Here is a 14414-nt window from a genome sequence, read left to right as displayed (position 1 = left end):
GTACCAAATAAGTATATCTTTATATTTAGTAAATATTTTATTGGCCCTATTTAAACAAATGATTTACTAAAATTTAGTATATTTGTTTAATGTAAAACGTTTGAAATTTAGAAGGGAGAATCTAGTTGTATAAGTCATATTATTTCTGGAGAACTATCTTTAACAAAAATTAGAGTTCAATACGTGTTACGATTTATTTTACGATAGATTTATCAAGAATTAAAGGATCTGGGTGAACTAGATAACACGTATATTATTTATACGTCCGACCACGGATATCATTTGGGCCAGTTCGGACTTATAAAAGGCAAGAGCTTCCCGTTCGAATTCGATGTACGAGTGCCATTCCTTATTAGAGGTCCTGGTATCGAACCTGGATCCATGTAAGTTTCAATTGCATATTTAATTTTAGATATCATAGTTATGGGAATTTGCTAAAAAATCAAAGGAATTTTAATTTTTGTATTTTTGAAAAAATGTTTTCTTTAATTTTGAAGTATGGAGAGCTTGAATTATAAGAATTGTCCTTATAGATTATGAAACTGAAATTCGAAAAAGCGGACGATGTCTGAAAGAGCGAATAGCATTTCTTGTAAAATTATATCGATTCTTCTAAAAAATATTATATATATCCATATAGAAACGAAATCTTTGAGAATAGAAAATAAATTGTAAACTAATAAAAAACGATAGGAACAGATTAGATTCCCTATTTTCTATTATGTTTCTATTTATATTTGATATATATATATTAAATGTGAATTATTATCATATCAGCCAAATGATTCATCAGATATACTATATTAAATTCTTTCCTTTTTATTACCTTCTCTTCCCTTAGATAAATTTGAACTAAACTAGACTTAAATTCAAGAAGAAATAAAATTATTCCTTGTAATAACACTATAATAAAATTTTTAACTGTCTTAATATCTGTCTAATATATCTCTGGGAGTAAATGAACATCAATAAATGTCGAGAGATCGTTAAACGTTCTTTACGTCAAGTAGTTCTGAAAGTACAGCCATATAGCTATAAGAGGTTTATTGGACATATGAAGTTGCGGTGAGGTCATTATAATGCTGTTATCCGCGAAACTTGCGCGTTGGCTTTCGTTCACGGAAACTCGTTTAAGAACAAATAAACGGAAAGTGTAGGGCCCGATATTGGGTCGCAATAAAACATTCGCATAACATTGCAGAGTAGACGACATAGTTTTGAACATCGATCTGGCGCCAACGTTCCTGGATATCGCTGGCGTCGAGACGCCGCCACAGATGGATGGTCGTTCGTTCAAGAAGCTCTTTCTTAAGTGAGTACGTTGACAGTTTTTCTTGAGGTCATGCACTTAAATCTTCAAGCTCACCATGTCGTTGCACGTTACATCGACATGTGATCAGAAATACATGAAAATTAAATATGTAAAATATATTAATACGTAAAAAATGTATATATATGTATGTGTACTCACACTTTAATATTTTCTCTCATTTTCTGATTACGCAGGATGTATCATTACAAAAATGTTATAATATTTAAAAAATTGTTTACTCATATTAAGGTTCACAGCCATTCAGTAAAATAAATTGTATCTTACCGAAAGTGTTCTTGATGAAATAATTTTTTAACTGAATTTTTTTTCTAGTGAAATTTTATCTATAGAAAATTCAATTGTCTTATTTCTTCTTGCTGTTGGAACATAACAGCTTGAATATTAGTACATTGACCTCGAGATCTTGATCATTTAGTACGGCGCGTTATGTCACACACATCATTCCCACGATGAATTCTCAATGTAATAATTTTCAATTGCATGTTCGAGTTTAACGTTCCTGGATACTTAACTTTAATGCGAGTCACGTAACCGGATTTCAGTCCATACTGAGCTAAAATTCCTGTTTTATAATTTCATTAATTTGTCAGAACTTTCTGACTTGGTTAGACGAAGTTACGTTGTTAAAACGCTCTTTTTGCAGTGTGACTTTTTACAGACTTTACGAGACTAGCGAGTTAAAATCTCCGTCATGCAGCTCCATTAAATTATTATAACAGTAATAATCCCGTTATCGCGAAGCGCAATATTTTTTTCTCAAAGTAAACCTTTCTCGCGCCGTATCGATCTCGCTTGTGAGTAAAGCCCGTTACAGTAGCAAGCATGGCAGAAGGTCGAAGTTCAAGTGGCCCGACACATTCCTGATCGAGTCCTCTGGCCGTCGTGAAACTCCAGAATCTATCGCTGAATCGAAGGCGCGAGAAGCCAGGAGACAAAATGCCACCCAAGTCAAGCGGCCGACGAGTTCGACGCCAGAAGGGGAGGACGATGATATTACTGATCCAGATGCGGATGTCGAAACAGAGCATCGATTCATAGAGAATGACACCGGAAGTGATCAGGATATCTCTGATGATGAGGATTTTGAGGACTCGATGACCGATGAGACGAGTGAGTTTAAATAGAAAGATTTTATTCTATTTCTATTTTCTTTTCTTTTTTTTTTTTAACAGAACCGTACATGATTCCTTGACAAATTGGATTTTTTGTCATTTAAAAAGTACTGAAGTAATTTTGTCTAAAAAAGAATGCATGAGAGTTATTTTATATTTTATTCTATATATTATTATATATTTTGCGATAATAATAAGATATGTCACTTAAAATATGTTTATAATTATATTCATGGATAACATATGTATTCAACAGTTTCCCTGATGTCAATTTTCACACTTTATATGAAGTCAAACATAAATCTTATATTTAAAAGTACACACAATTGGTTATAATTGAAAACAGAATTAAATCATTTTCTATTATTATACATATAATAACATTTTGATTGATTTCAATTTTTAGAAAATAAGTAGTACCACCAATAAATAGTAGCAAACATAAATTGTCGCTAGGTAAAGAAAATAAATAGCCGATGAATTTCTTTATTTTTCGATAAAACAGAATATGACAAAAAACCAACAGTTAAAAATCAAAATCATATTATATTAATATATATTGTAATAAAAGGGAATACATGAGAATTATTTCGTATTTTATTCTAACATATTTTGCGATAATAATAAGACATGTTATATGTCTCAGAAAGTACAATACGTTTATATGTTTATATGGATAACATATATACTCAACAATCGTGTTTTTCTAATGTCAATTTTTACACTCTAGAGTTAGACATAAATAGAGAGTTTGTTGTATATAAAAATTAGATACAATACATATACAATCAAATCGTAATCCTAATTATATTGTAAACTGATAAAAATATATAAGAAGAGATTGCTAATTATATTGTAAACTGAGATAAAAACATATAAGAAGAGATTGCATTTTTTATTTTCTATTTGATTAAGTGTGAATTAATTTCACTACTGTCTCTCGTTTTAATTATTAACGCCAACTCTTTGGATTTTTCGTGCAGTACGTGATTATTTGGACAAAACGCTTTTACGTATAGTATGAAAATTAGATGTATTCTAATCAAATAAATGACCGAGGCTCTGACGATAAAGTACAGATAGATAATAAATTGAATAATTAATTCATAGGACCATTACGTTCATCGGATTATTGGAATTTATGAGTCAATGAGATTGTTCAAATTCCCATTACATTTCAAATTATATTCTCAATATTAAAATTAGTTAATGGTAGTCCAATAGAAATTATCAATTTTTATCCTCTTTTAAAAATTTCATTTTTGTTGTTAGAAAACTTAGATTAGAAATTACCAATTATGCATTATAAAATGATTATTGTAAAATGAACTCTAGGAAGCGTCAAGGCAGAGCCCGCGACATTAATCTTACGAAAACTCGGATAGATAAATCCGTTGGTTCGACGACAAGAGCAGATGCTCTGGGCGTACACAGCACAGCGTTACATTATAAAACCTTACCGTTACGCCAGATGCTGTGCGTCGCGTATTACGCGTACACGCGCGAAGGAACAAGTTCTTTCCCTGGTATGCATTAGCATAAATACCCGGTCCTCGGGATCGAGCCGGGGCGCATCCTTCCTCCTGTTATCCTCCTTTCGAGATTATCGAGAGAGGGCTTTGTCGCGAGGGTATTTTTGACGATAAACGTGATGCCAGAGAGTAAAAGCAAAACGTATATATGAACATTATCGATGATGATGTTTCTCCAAACGCACAGGAAATCTTGTATGATACGTATTATGGAATCAAGAACTGTTTGGGATGGATTCTTTTTTTTTAAAGGGAAATTTCCAACGCCAAGAAATATATGACATTCGGGTTCTGATGCCCGTTTCTACCAACATAGATTAACTTTAATCTCGGTTTAATTCACTTTCTATCTGTCTGTAGTTTTAAGAATTAGAAAAAGATAAAAAGTAAATTAAGAACCGAGATTGAAGTTAATCTATATTGATAAAAATGGATATAAACTTGCTTGATTCCAACGGTTCTTTTTTTTTTTTGCTCGCTAGAATCCGTAGTGATATTATCGAGTATTCCTCCTTGTCGTCGAAATATCAAGCTTCGAGGAATTAAGTCGAGTTCTGTTGGTCTGCAACACTGTGTTGCGTTATGTTTAACTTCATATGGATGTCTGTTTGCATATGAATATGAAGTTGATCCCTCTATCGCTCCGTTTTCTAGATACTGTAAACCACTTCGCATCCGTTTTCATTAGAGATCAGTGATTTCATCCTATATGATCACTTTAGTTCCTCATTGGAGCGATATAACAGTCACAGATATAAATATTAATCTTCTGTCTGTAACAAATATTTTAACGTTAACATATCACAGATGACATTCCTACGAAAACTTTGGAAATTTGGCAAATTTTTATTTACGTTTTTAGTAGTCTGGAATGTGATTGCATCCATATACACAGAAAGTTATCAAAACCATATATAATGAATGAAAACTTCCAAAAAAGAAATTTTTGGAAAAATAGTCTCATCGAAATCTTGCTGAAAGTTCCCATTTTTTAATTTTAAATATCTTACAAACACAGATGTCGCATATCAGGGAATCTGATGAACGAAATTAATCTGAAACAGATTTTTCATTGCTGCATCACGCATTTGTGTCTCAGGCTCAGATCCACATCTCGACAATAGGGTGCATCCGATGCACGCGCCCTATGCGACAAAGCATGAGCGTCTCGCGGCGGAGTGCTCGCGACCAGAAGCGCAGACCGATTGTCTTCCTGGACAGAAGTGGCGATGCGAGAGAGACGGGCACCGCTGGCGACGGCACAAATGTAGATATGCGGCGCCTTCACCGCCGCAAAAGGTTTCGAAGAAGTGCGCTTGTTTCACCCCCAACGGCGTGATCTACACGAGGCTCGAGTCTAACGATTATGACGGACAGAGATACGGTTTCACGAAAGACCGCCGACCTGTGGATCCTTATGACGACACAGCGAGATTCTTCACCAAACGAGGTGATCTTAGCGTTATTATTGTTCTGCATTTTCATATAATCTATCAAAGAATAAAATAAAAGCTCCAATAATAAAGATTCCCTAATAAATTTGAGCTCGACTTTTTATCCTAGCAATTTACAATCCCTTAAATTAATGAAATAATTGTTATGAAATGAATTAAACAAATAATTTAAATAAAGGCTCTAATGAGTAAATCAATAAATTATAATTACAACTTGTGTTGGCTCTCAAAGGCTTCTCTTTAACGTTTTGATATGAATTAAATTTGAATTAAAACGAATGAAAAATAATTTGATACAGGCAAGCGAGAAATATCGGATGATATCGTATCAACCGAGGAAAATAATGAAGAATCTGATAATGACATTGACTTGGATGATAGAGACAGACGCGCGATTGACGAGGAAGATGATGACGATATGATGCAGGAGATTGATATGCTGGCGCGGGAGGTAAACGAAGAATATAAGAAAAATCTTAGGTACGAAAGTAATTATTAAATATCGCAGAGCTCGGAAGAGTTTTTTATTGTTGAAGCTCTATATGACATGTATTTCAGAACCGACAGTAATATAAGAGTTGAGAACTCCGATGAAACTGACGAATTAAACAAATACATTGTCGACTACTTGGATTACGGCTACTCGATAAACGATTTTGATCCCACTTTAGATAAGATTGTTAATGGTCGATTAAACTTGAATGACGTAATAAAAAGGCATCGGAGAGTACGAAGAAACGTAACGAAAAAGGATACTATAGAACATGTCACAAAGATTATGGAAAGCATTGAAGAAGAACTAGATGACTTAAAGGTAACGTTTGACGAAACGTTGGAATCTGCTAATATAACTTTATATATATTACTATAAATATAAGCAATTTATCATTTTAGCAAACTCAAGTTCGTCACTTATCATCCGAAGTAGGAAAATCACTGTCGCCAAAATGTTTGGTTTTACCGGAAGGGGGTGTAAATTGTACCGAAGCTATATATCAAGATCCTAACGAGTGGCGAATATCCAGACGAGAGATTGAGCAGCAAATCCGAGAGATGCGAATACAATTGGAAACGTTGAAAGTAAATTGTATAAATATATAAATTGTATAAATATATATTAATACACTTATGCAATATAATATGATATAATGTATATGTATATAGATCTTTTAATTAAGTTTTATGATAACGTCTATGTATTTGCAGGAGATTCGCAGGCACTTAATGATCAAACGACCACAATTTTTGGATAATGAGGAGAAGCTTGCCGACGCAGAAGAAACTCGCAGTTCGCACAAAACCCACCATCATTCTCCAAAGGGACACGCAAGCCGCCATCATAAAAAGCACGATAAAATCGCTCATACTACTGCAGATTTTATCACAAATACAACTACGGAGTCTGTTACGAAGATTAATACTACTCCGAGCGATGAAAAATCATCGACGACAGAAGAGAAGCCCGACAAATATAGTTCTATCGAAACTTCTACAATAGAGACTGCAAGTGAAACATCAACGACGATGATTCTAACGACAGTTAAACCGAAGAAACAACCTCGTCGTCAGAAGATTAAGGAGACACCTACGAACAAAACAGAAATCGAAGAGGATAAGCCGCAAAGGCGTAGGAAAACGCATCATCATCGTAGAAACAATACGCTGCTTACGAATAGTGTACACGATGATGTCCCACGCGCAAATGCAACATATATTACTAGTGATGTGACATTATCTACGCAAAGTCCTACTCGTGAGAAACACAATCACAAATTTATGACTCTTCCTGCTACTACGATTACAGAATCAAGCACTGCGAGGCAAGGAACTCATTATTCAGAAGTATTCAGGAGTAATAACGATTCCAGCGAAGATCATACTACGGAATCGATCACAGTTACTGAATCTGGATCAACTATAACAATGACTTCAATACATATGACGGAAGTGCCAAAAACTAATCCGGCTATCGATAGAAGTTTCGGTCGACCTCGAAATACATCCATTATATTACCGACTACACCGTCAATGAAGAGATATCCCAAGGTACAAAAGAACAGGACGTCAGGTATTCTTGGACCAGCAAGGATCGACGTTACTATTCTTGAATCTCCTGATAGAAAACACAAACAAGGTATGAATCTTGATTAATTTTAGTTCCTGTCTTTAAAGATATTTTTCATTATATAATTTTTACTTTAGGTTTAATCAATAACAACGATCGTTTGCCACCGATGCTAAACACTCCATTAGAAGCACGACATAAATGTTATTGCGAGCCTGATACAAAAAAAGATGAGAAAGAGATTGCTAGGGAAGAAAGACGAAGATTGAAGGAGGAGCGTTTAAAAAAGAAAGAACGAAAACTCAGAAAGAAGGCAAAGCTGGAAAAGGAATGCCTAACGGAAAAAATGAACTGCTTCGAGCACGATAATGATCACTGGCGTACCGCACCTCTGTGGAATGCGGGACCATTTTGCTTTTGCATGAATGCTAATAATAACACATATTCGTGCATACGTACAATTAACAAAACGCACGATTTTCTTTACTGCGAATTTACCACAGGATTAGTAACATATTATAATTTAAGACTCGGTATGTATGAAAGGTATCTCAAGAAACAAGATTTTACGAAAAAATTATTGATTTACTTTCATTTTTTGTCATAGATCCATTTGAACAATGGAATAGAGCTTCATCTTTAACACCCACTGAAAAATCTTATCTGCACGATCAATTGGAACACTTGAAGGGCTGTAAAGGTACATGGGATTGTACAGTCGGTAACGCTAGAGAGGCTATGCCACAACTTCAGCAGCACCAACGATATATTTCGAAAAGAAAATATAATGATGCATTTGGTATGTTTTGTAAAAAAATATTTATATGTTAAATAATAAAAGTCTTATAAATTGTTTTAGCAGAAGATATGTTCGTACCTTCGGCGTTACAAATTATACGCGAAAGCGAACTTGGCAGTCCACCTAATAAAAGACGAAAGAAGTTACAAAAGTAAGTGTAGAGGTATTTTTAAATATTAAAAATAGTTGAATCAAATATGATAATATGTTTTAATATCAATATCATTTTTGTTTTAGTTGGAATAGGCGTAGTAGAAGCTGGCAAACTAGCTGGCGACATCACCAAGATTCAGTCAATCCCCGACGTCATAATTATAGACATCAATACTGATTTATCTTTTTTTTTACGCTTCAATGATTTCGTGACAAATTGCCTTAGGTATATATTGATTTCGCAATGCATTTAGTAACCTAATTTATTTAGTAATAAAGAATGAAGAGACCGAGCTTATATTAGTAGATATTTAAATTAATAACTCAATTTTATTAGATCTTCGTCATCCACATTGTGCATGTTTTCAATACATTTTATGGTTACTATCAGATTTAATTGTAGAAATGTCATATGCACCGTGTGGAGCACGTTTATAAATATATAAAATATGTAATTTTTATATGATTTATATACATTTTATATAATTGAGACTATAAATAATTAAAGACGTAGTTAGGTAATTTTGTTCTATTTCGCAAATGCCTTTTGATGATAATTTATTCATTTTTTAAAGAATTAGTGAGAAAACAATTATATTATGCAAGCAACTTGTCTAAGTATAGCTTGAAATTTTTATAATGTACGTCATGACTAATCGTATTTGTTTAAAAATTAATAATAAATTGAATTTGACAATATTATTACTTTCCTCACTGTTAATATGTCGATATTAACCAATGTCAATATACATTTTCTTATTACACAAAAAGTATTTATTAGAATATTATTACTGAAATCAGCTGTGTAATAGAAGACTGAATACACAACGAAAAGAATAACTTTATCTTCCCTTGCCAATTACAATCTTTCTGTAATGTATTATTTGTGTAACAATTAGAAATGTTTATCAAACGCTGCCATTTTTTTTAACTCCCTTATTACCTTTATATAACAAAATGTACACATATCCTTAAGTAATGCACTGCCAAAACATTTATAAGCATCGATATTCTTGGTATATCATAATATTGATTCTAAAGCAAGAATGGATGATATAAGCTCTAAGCTTTAATTGAATTTTTATGATTGTTCAAAAACATAAAATTACTGTAATTACAAAATTTTTATTTGAGACTTTGACTCTTAATCTAACGATAAGTAATCATATTTGTCCTCATATTATTTTAGCACAGCGGTTTAGTATAGCAAAATGATTATTAATAACGCATAATAATATATTGAGGAAAAGTAGAATGCTGGCATATAATATAACTAGAAAGAAATAAAGATAAACATGATAAATTCATATATTCTAATGTACAGTCTTTATACGACTACATAATTGTTTTTTTTTTTTAATTACTTATCTTTATAATATCTTATATGAGTTTTTTGTTGATATGCAATAGTTTACAAATTCAAATTATTTATTTTAGATATATAAAAATGAAAAAATGTATGTAATAACATCTTTCAATTAGCATTCTACTTTCCCTCTCTTCTTTACACATTATATACTAAACTATCATTTTCATTTATTTTTATTAGAAAAGAACTGTAACAAAAGGAAACAATGTATTTAAGCCTAGAATTTAGAAGAAACATTTTGTCTCTGCGGTATTATTTTCTTTATATAGGAAACATTATAAATTAAAAAACGTTATTTAGTTACCGAAAATACATGTGTATGTATATAGATAATGAGAAGTAGGTAAATAATTTATGCATTTAATTGAAATTGTAGAATATATATTAAAATTTGTGAAAAAAACAATTTAATATATTTTTTTGAATTTTTTATGTATTAAATTCTGTAATAAAATGTTACTTTTCAGGAAAATGATGTATTTAATTCAAATACTGTAGGTTCCTGCAGTGTTCTTTTATTTATTTACACAGGAACTATCCAATCATTTATGAAAATTAAATATCAATAGGATCATCTAATTCACTGTAAGTTTCAAAAATGTTAGCAATATCATTATGATCTTTGTTTGATTTATCGCTATCTTGCAAATTGCATTTATTATTTTCGATTCTACAATTATAACTTGTAAAACATATCTCCTCCGTTTTATCAGCAATATTTTCACTTACAAAATCATCTACAATATCTTCAGAATCACATAAATCATTATTTATAGCATTACATTTCTCATTTGTTATCATATCTTCAGTCTCATAAATACTATTAGAAGATGAATTTTGTGCATTAGATAGACATTCTTCCTTCGGCGAGTCTAGATATTTTGACCACTCACTTTCAACAGATTTATCAATGTCTAATTCTTGAACAGTATTAGTAGTGTTACAATCATCATTGCTGTTCTCTTGAGATAAGGAAAATGATATGTCATTTGTCTTCAAATAATTCAAATGTTGAACATGAAGACGACAGTCTTTGCCACATCCTTGGAAATATACCTAGAAATAAAAACAATGTCATTTAATATTTAATCAAAATAAAAATTATAACACATCTTATTTGTTAACACTAGTGAATCTTGAAATGTGTACCTTCTGTATGGATTGCTTTGCATTACACAATTTGCACTGCCATTTGCGTGCTTTTTTCACTATATGCACCTATAAAGATGTGAAAGAAATGAATAGGTTATAATAGACGCTACTATTAATGATGTCCAATTTAAACTTACTTGGTACATTTTGCAAGAATAACAACGTAAAACATTCATATCTTGTGGCATTTCTGAAAATATGTTGTAATTCGAAAACTAGAGAACTACACAGAGAGCTTCAAATTCAAGTACGACTATAACCACCACTCTGGAAATGTCAGATCTGTTCTTTGTAACTGAACTGATATAGATACACTCGTAATACTCAAAATGAAATAGATATATATTTGAAGTTGGAGATATAAAAAATTTTAGTGTACTTTAGTACAGCGACAAAAGAACAGACTAATTTAAAATAATAAATAGAATGGAGTGGAGTACACGCGAATATGTCCTAAAAGTAAAAGTCAATTCTTAATTTATTTTTTATATATTATTTTATAAAGTACATATTGAATTAATATATTTTGTATTATATATGTTAAAAAAAAAGACAAATCTGTACACAAATGTGCTACTAACATTGATGTCCCATATAATTTACTTCAATTCTATTGTACAATTTGGTAGAGCTTCTATAAGCTCTCTCCTAAGTAAAGCTTTATCTTCCAGATATGGAATATCAGTAATCTTCAGTGTCTTCAGATTTCTGTAGAAAATAAAAAGAATTCAATATGTGAACTATATATTTTTACAATTTAATAAACATTAAAAATAATATTTTTTAAATGTAAATATATGTATATAAAATGCTTACTTGAGATTTTTCAAACTGCGTACTCCTTGATCGGTTATACTCTTACAATCTTTGATTTCAAGAGTAGTTAAGGTATCCTTTACTGCTGATAATAATGGTAAGGCAGTGTTATATAAATAACGACAACGTATGAGTTTTATCTCGTCAATATATCTGCAACCAACTGAATTTCTATAAATATTACCTATCTAACAACATGACGATGTACAAGAATTCATTTATGAAATGCAACTAATTTTTTTTAATTAACAATAAGAAGTTTCCCAGACAACAAAGTGTCTAAAATCAGATCATAAGACGTTTTCTGCGTTTAAAGACTTAAAGATGTCTTATGTCATAATTTTAAACTTTGTGTTTGGGTTGCTATTATCTCTGTTAATATTAATTAACGTAATATACATTTGATTCATTGTAGTACATAGTACATTCATTGTTTTTAATAAAAAATTTAAATTAATATCTAATCCAAATTATATCATAATTATATTGTTATTATCAAAGAATTCTCAGTTAAAACATCCTATTGTCAAATAATATTATTATAATTTATCATGTATACACATGCAGATTTAATGACACCAACCCAAGTATGGAAATCCTACATGTGTTATTCCAGAGTCTGTACCGTCTATCGCTTGAATATAATATCGATTTTCATCCGACAGTAATTTATTGTAATCTTTTAAGTATTCTGAGAAACCTTTCCATCTGACACTGGCACCATTTTTTAAGAGCCACTCAGCACATCCACGATCTGGGCCAACCGACTGAATTCTTTCATAGTCAACCCTCAAAATAATTATTATCTTAAAAGTTGTATATTAACAAATACTCTAACAATTAGTATAAGAATGAATTTTGTCGGATACCTGTTAAATATTATCGTTAACCAATAGAAGAATTCTCTGTTAGGCACTTTTTGGCAATGATTCGTGGTGGTTAAGAGTCCATTTAATATCTATAATACGTAACATTTATATAATATAAAAATAATTATATAATAAATAAATAAGTTCCTGTATTTTATATTACTGTCTTGTTATTCCATATAGAAATAAAAAACACTACTTGAGTTATGCATCTTTCAACATGTCATTATAACACATTTTGTTTATTTTATATAATCATTTTTTTATATACATATATAAGATAAACAAAATGTGATATAATAAAAATGAAAGTTAATCATATTATTGTATTGACAAATAATAACAAATATAATAGTATATCATACGCGTGGCATCATTGTGCCTCCAATTATTCTAATCAACTGTACAAGTTTACAACACGCCTGTAAACAGTAGAAGATTAAATTTATTGTGAATAATTGTCAATCAGTTTCCTTGTACCAGATATAAGTACTTCTGCCTGTATCGTATCAATACTATTATCGACAGGAGAGAGACTATGGAGACCTCTAGTCGGAGACGATATACATGATAACTGGTATCAGAGAGAAACCTGAGAAAGGACATGATGGCCTAAAATCTGTAACTGCAAAATACTACTGCGCACTGTCGTCCTCTGAAGAAGAGGATGTTAACTACACAATAATATGTTTCTCTGTGCCGTCGATATAATTTCGTTAAGTCCATTTTCCAATGCCGTATATTATACAAAAAACTTAATGTCATTTTCATTTTATACACAAGTGAGCATAATATTATCATAATATATTTAATACCTAACAATAAAATAAAACTCAGTGGAGTAGTATTGCTATATTAATATTTTGATTTAAAACTTTATTATAGAACTTTAAGTAATAAGCATATTTCTATAATTGCGCGATGTGATTTAAATGATTCACAATTTATAATTGCTTATTATTTTATGAGTTCAATTTTTCTTTCATGTAATTTTTTCGATAGCCTTCATTTATTTATTCTAATCAGTTTTTAATTTCTGGAAAAAATATTATTTCAAGCCCGTATTCAAAATATTCTTTTATAATTGAAATTCTATACTATACGTAACGTGAACCAAGTTCTAAATACATGTTAACATCGTAAAAGCGCTTGCCGAATGTGTACAGGACTTTCTATCCTTTTAAAACGCACGGCTCCAAATTCCAAGAAAAACTGAAACTTTGTGTGTGTAGCATTTATATACCATATTCGAAAGCTAGCGCGGACCAATCAGTATCCGCAGCGATGAGGCATCGCGCTCATTGGCTGGCATGTGAGTGGTGGGGGTCGCCGGTTGACGGCTCCTATAAATACCGCGTAATTCACGACCGCACGGTTTTGTGACTCGAGCAGCAGACGAGGGTACATCGTATCATTTTAACGTTGGAACAGTTCGCACTTGTTCGCAGTCCTGTCTTCGAATCGATTGACTCTTCAGATTCTCATCTCTGCTAAATATAAAACTACGTCGGAAAAGTTCGCAGCCCTGTCTTCGAATTAATTGTGACTTTCTGCATATTCTACTACTCTGCTGAAAAATGAGACGGAATCTCTTAGAATATAAAACGACGGGAAACGGCACGAAAGGATCGTTCATCGTTGGATTTCTTTACTACGGTAATCAATAATTAATTTTTTCTTTACTTCTCGTAACACAGTGTAAATATCGCATATTATAAGGTCTAGTATAATACTAGCACACTAGATTGTTCGGTTGAAAG

General features: G+C 31.6%; 3 protein-coding genes across 6 annotated transcripts in view; 1 reads left to right on the top strand and 2 right to left on the bottom strand.

Annotated features, from left to right (window-relative positions):
* Positions 1–8931, top strand: part of LOC108755453 (extracellular sulfatase SULF-1 homolog) — a 78786-nt gene extending 69855 nt beyond the window's left edge. The window contains exons 6-17 of one of the 4 annotated variants that reach the window (XM_018498462.1): positions 208–383; positions 1202–1312; positions 2151–2443; positions 5077–5427; positions 5731–5911; positions 5990–6245; positions 6326–6511; positions 6638–7565; positions 7634–8029; positions 8104–8295; positions 8359–8446; positions 8533–8931. In XM_018498462.1, coding sequence (XP_018353964.1) covers positions 208–383; positions 1202–1312; positions 2151–2443; positions 5077–5427; positions 5731–5911; positions 5990–6245; positions 6326–6511; positions 6638–7565; positions 7634–8029; positions 8104–8295; positions 8359–8446; positions 8533–8626 — 3252 coding nt within the window. In that variant the 3' untranslated portion in view covers positions 8627–8931. Of the gene's footprint in view, positions 1–207; positions 384–1201; positions 1313–2147; positions 2444–5076; positions 5428–5730; positions 5912–5989; positions 6246–6325; positions 6512–6637; positions 7566–7633; positions 8030–8103; positions 8296–8355; positions 8447–8532 lie in introns of all 4 variants that reach the window. The other 3 variants (XM_018498461.1, XM_018498460.1, XM_018498459.1) reach the window with 3 other exon arrangements.
* A 1404-nt stretch (positions 8932–10335) lies between these two features.
* On the bottom strand, positions 10336–11368 carry LOC108755352 (UPF0544 protein C5orf45 homolog). Its single transcript, XM_018498282.1, has 3 exons — positions 11107–11368; positions 10967–11035; positions 10336–10873 (listed from the first exon to the last, which is right to left on the bottom strand). The coding sequence occupies exons 1-3, from the start codon at positions 11155–11157 to the stop codon at positions 10373–10375; spliced, it is 621 nt and encodes a 206-aa protein (XP_018353784.1). The 5' UTR covers positions 11158–11368; the 3' UTR covers positions 10336–10372.
* A 183-nt stretch (positions 11369–11551) lies between these two features.
* Positions 11552–13193, bottom strand: LOC108755345 (ATP synthase subunit s, mitochondrial). Its single transcript, XM_018498275.1, has 5 exons — positions 13020–13193; positions 12655–12743; positions 12369–12574; positions 11786–11948; positions 11552–11677 (listed from the first exon to the last, which is right to left on the bottom strand). Exons 1-5 carry the CDS (start codon positions 13029–13031, stop codon positions 11569–11571), a joined length of 579 nt encoding a protein of 192 aa, XP_018353777.1. The 5' UTR covers positions 13032–13193; the 3' UTR covers positions 11552–11568.
* Between the last annotated feature and the right edge of the window lie 1221 nt (positions 13194–14414).

The sequence above is a fragment of the Trachymyrmex septentrionalis genome, unplaced genomic scaffold, assembly GCF_001594115.1.
Source record: "Trachymyrmex septentrionalis isolate Tsep2-gDNA-1 unplaced genomic scaffold, Tsep1.0 scaffold87, whole genome shotgun sequence".
In the NCBI taxonomy this organism is placed as follows: Eukaryota; Metazoa; Arthropoda; class Insecta; order Hymenoptera; family Formicidae; genus Trachymyrmex; species Trachymyrmex septentrionalis.
The sequence above is the reverse complement of the archived record's forward strand: the minus strand, read 5'-3'. Positions and strand labels throughout refer to the sequence as shown.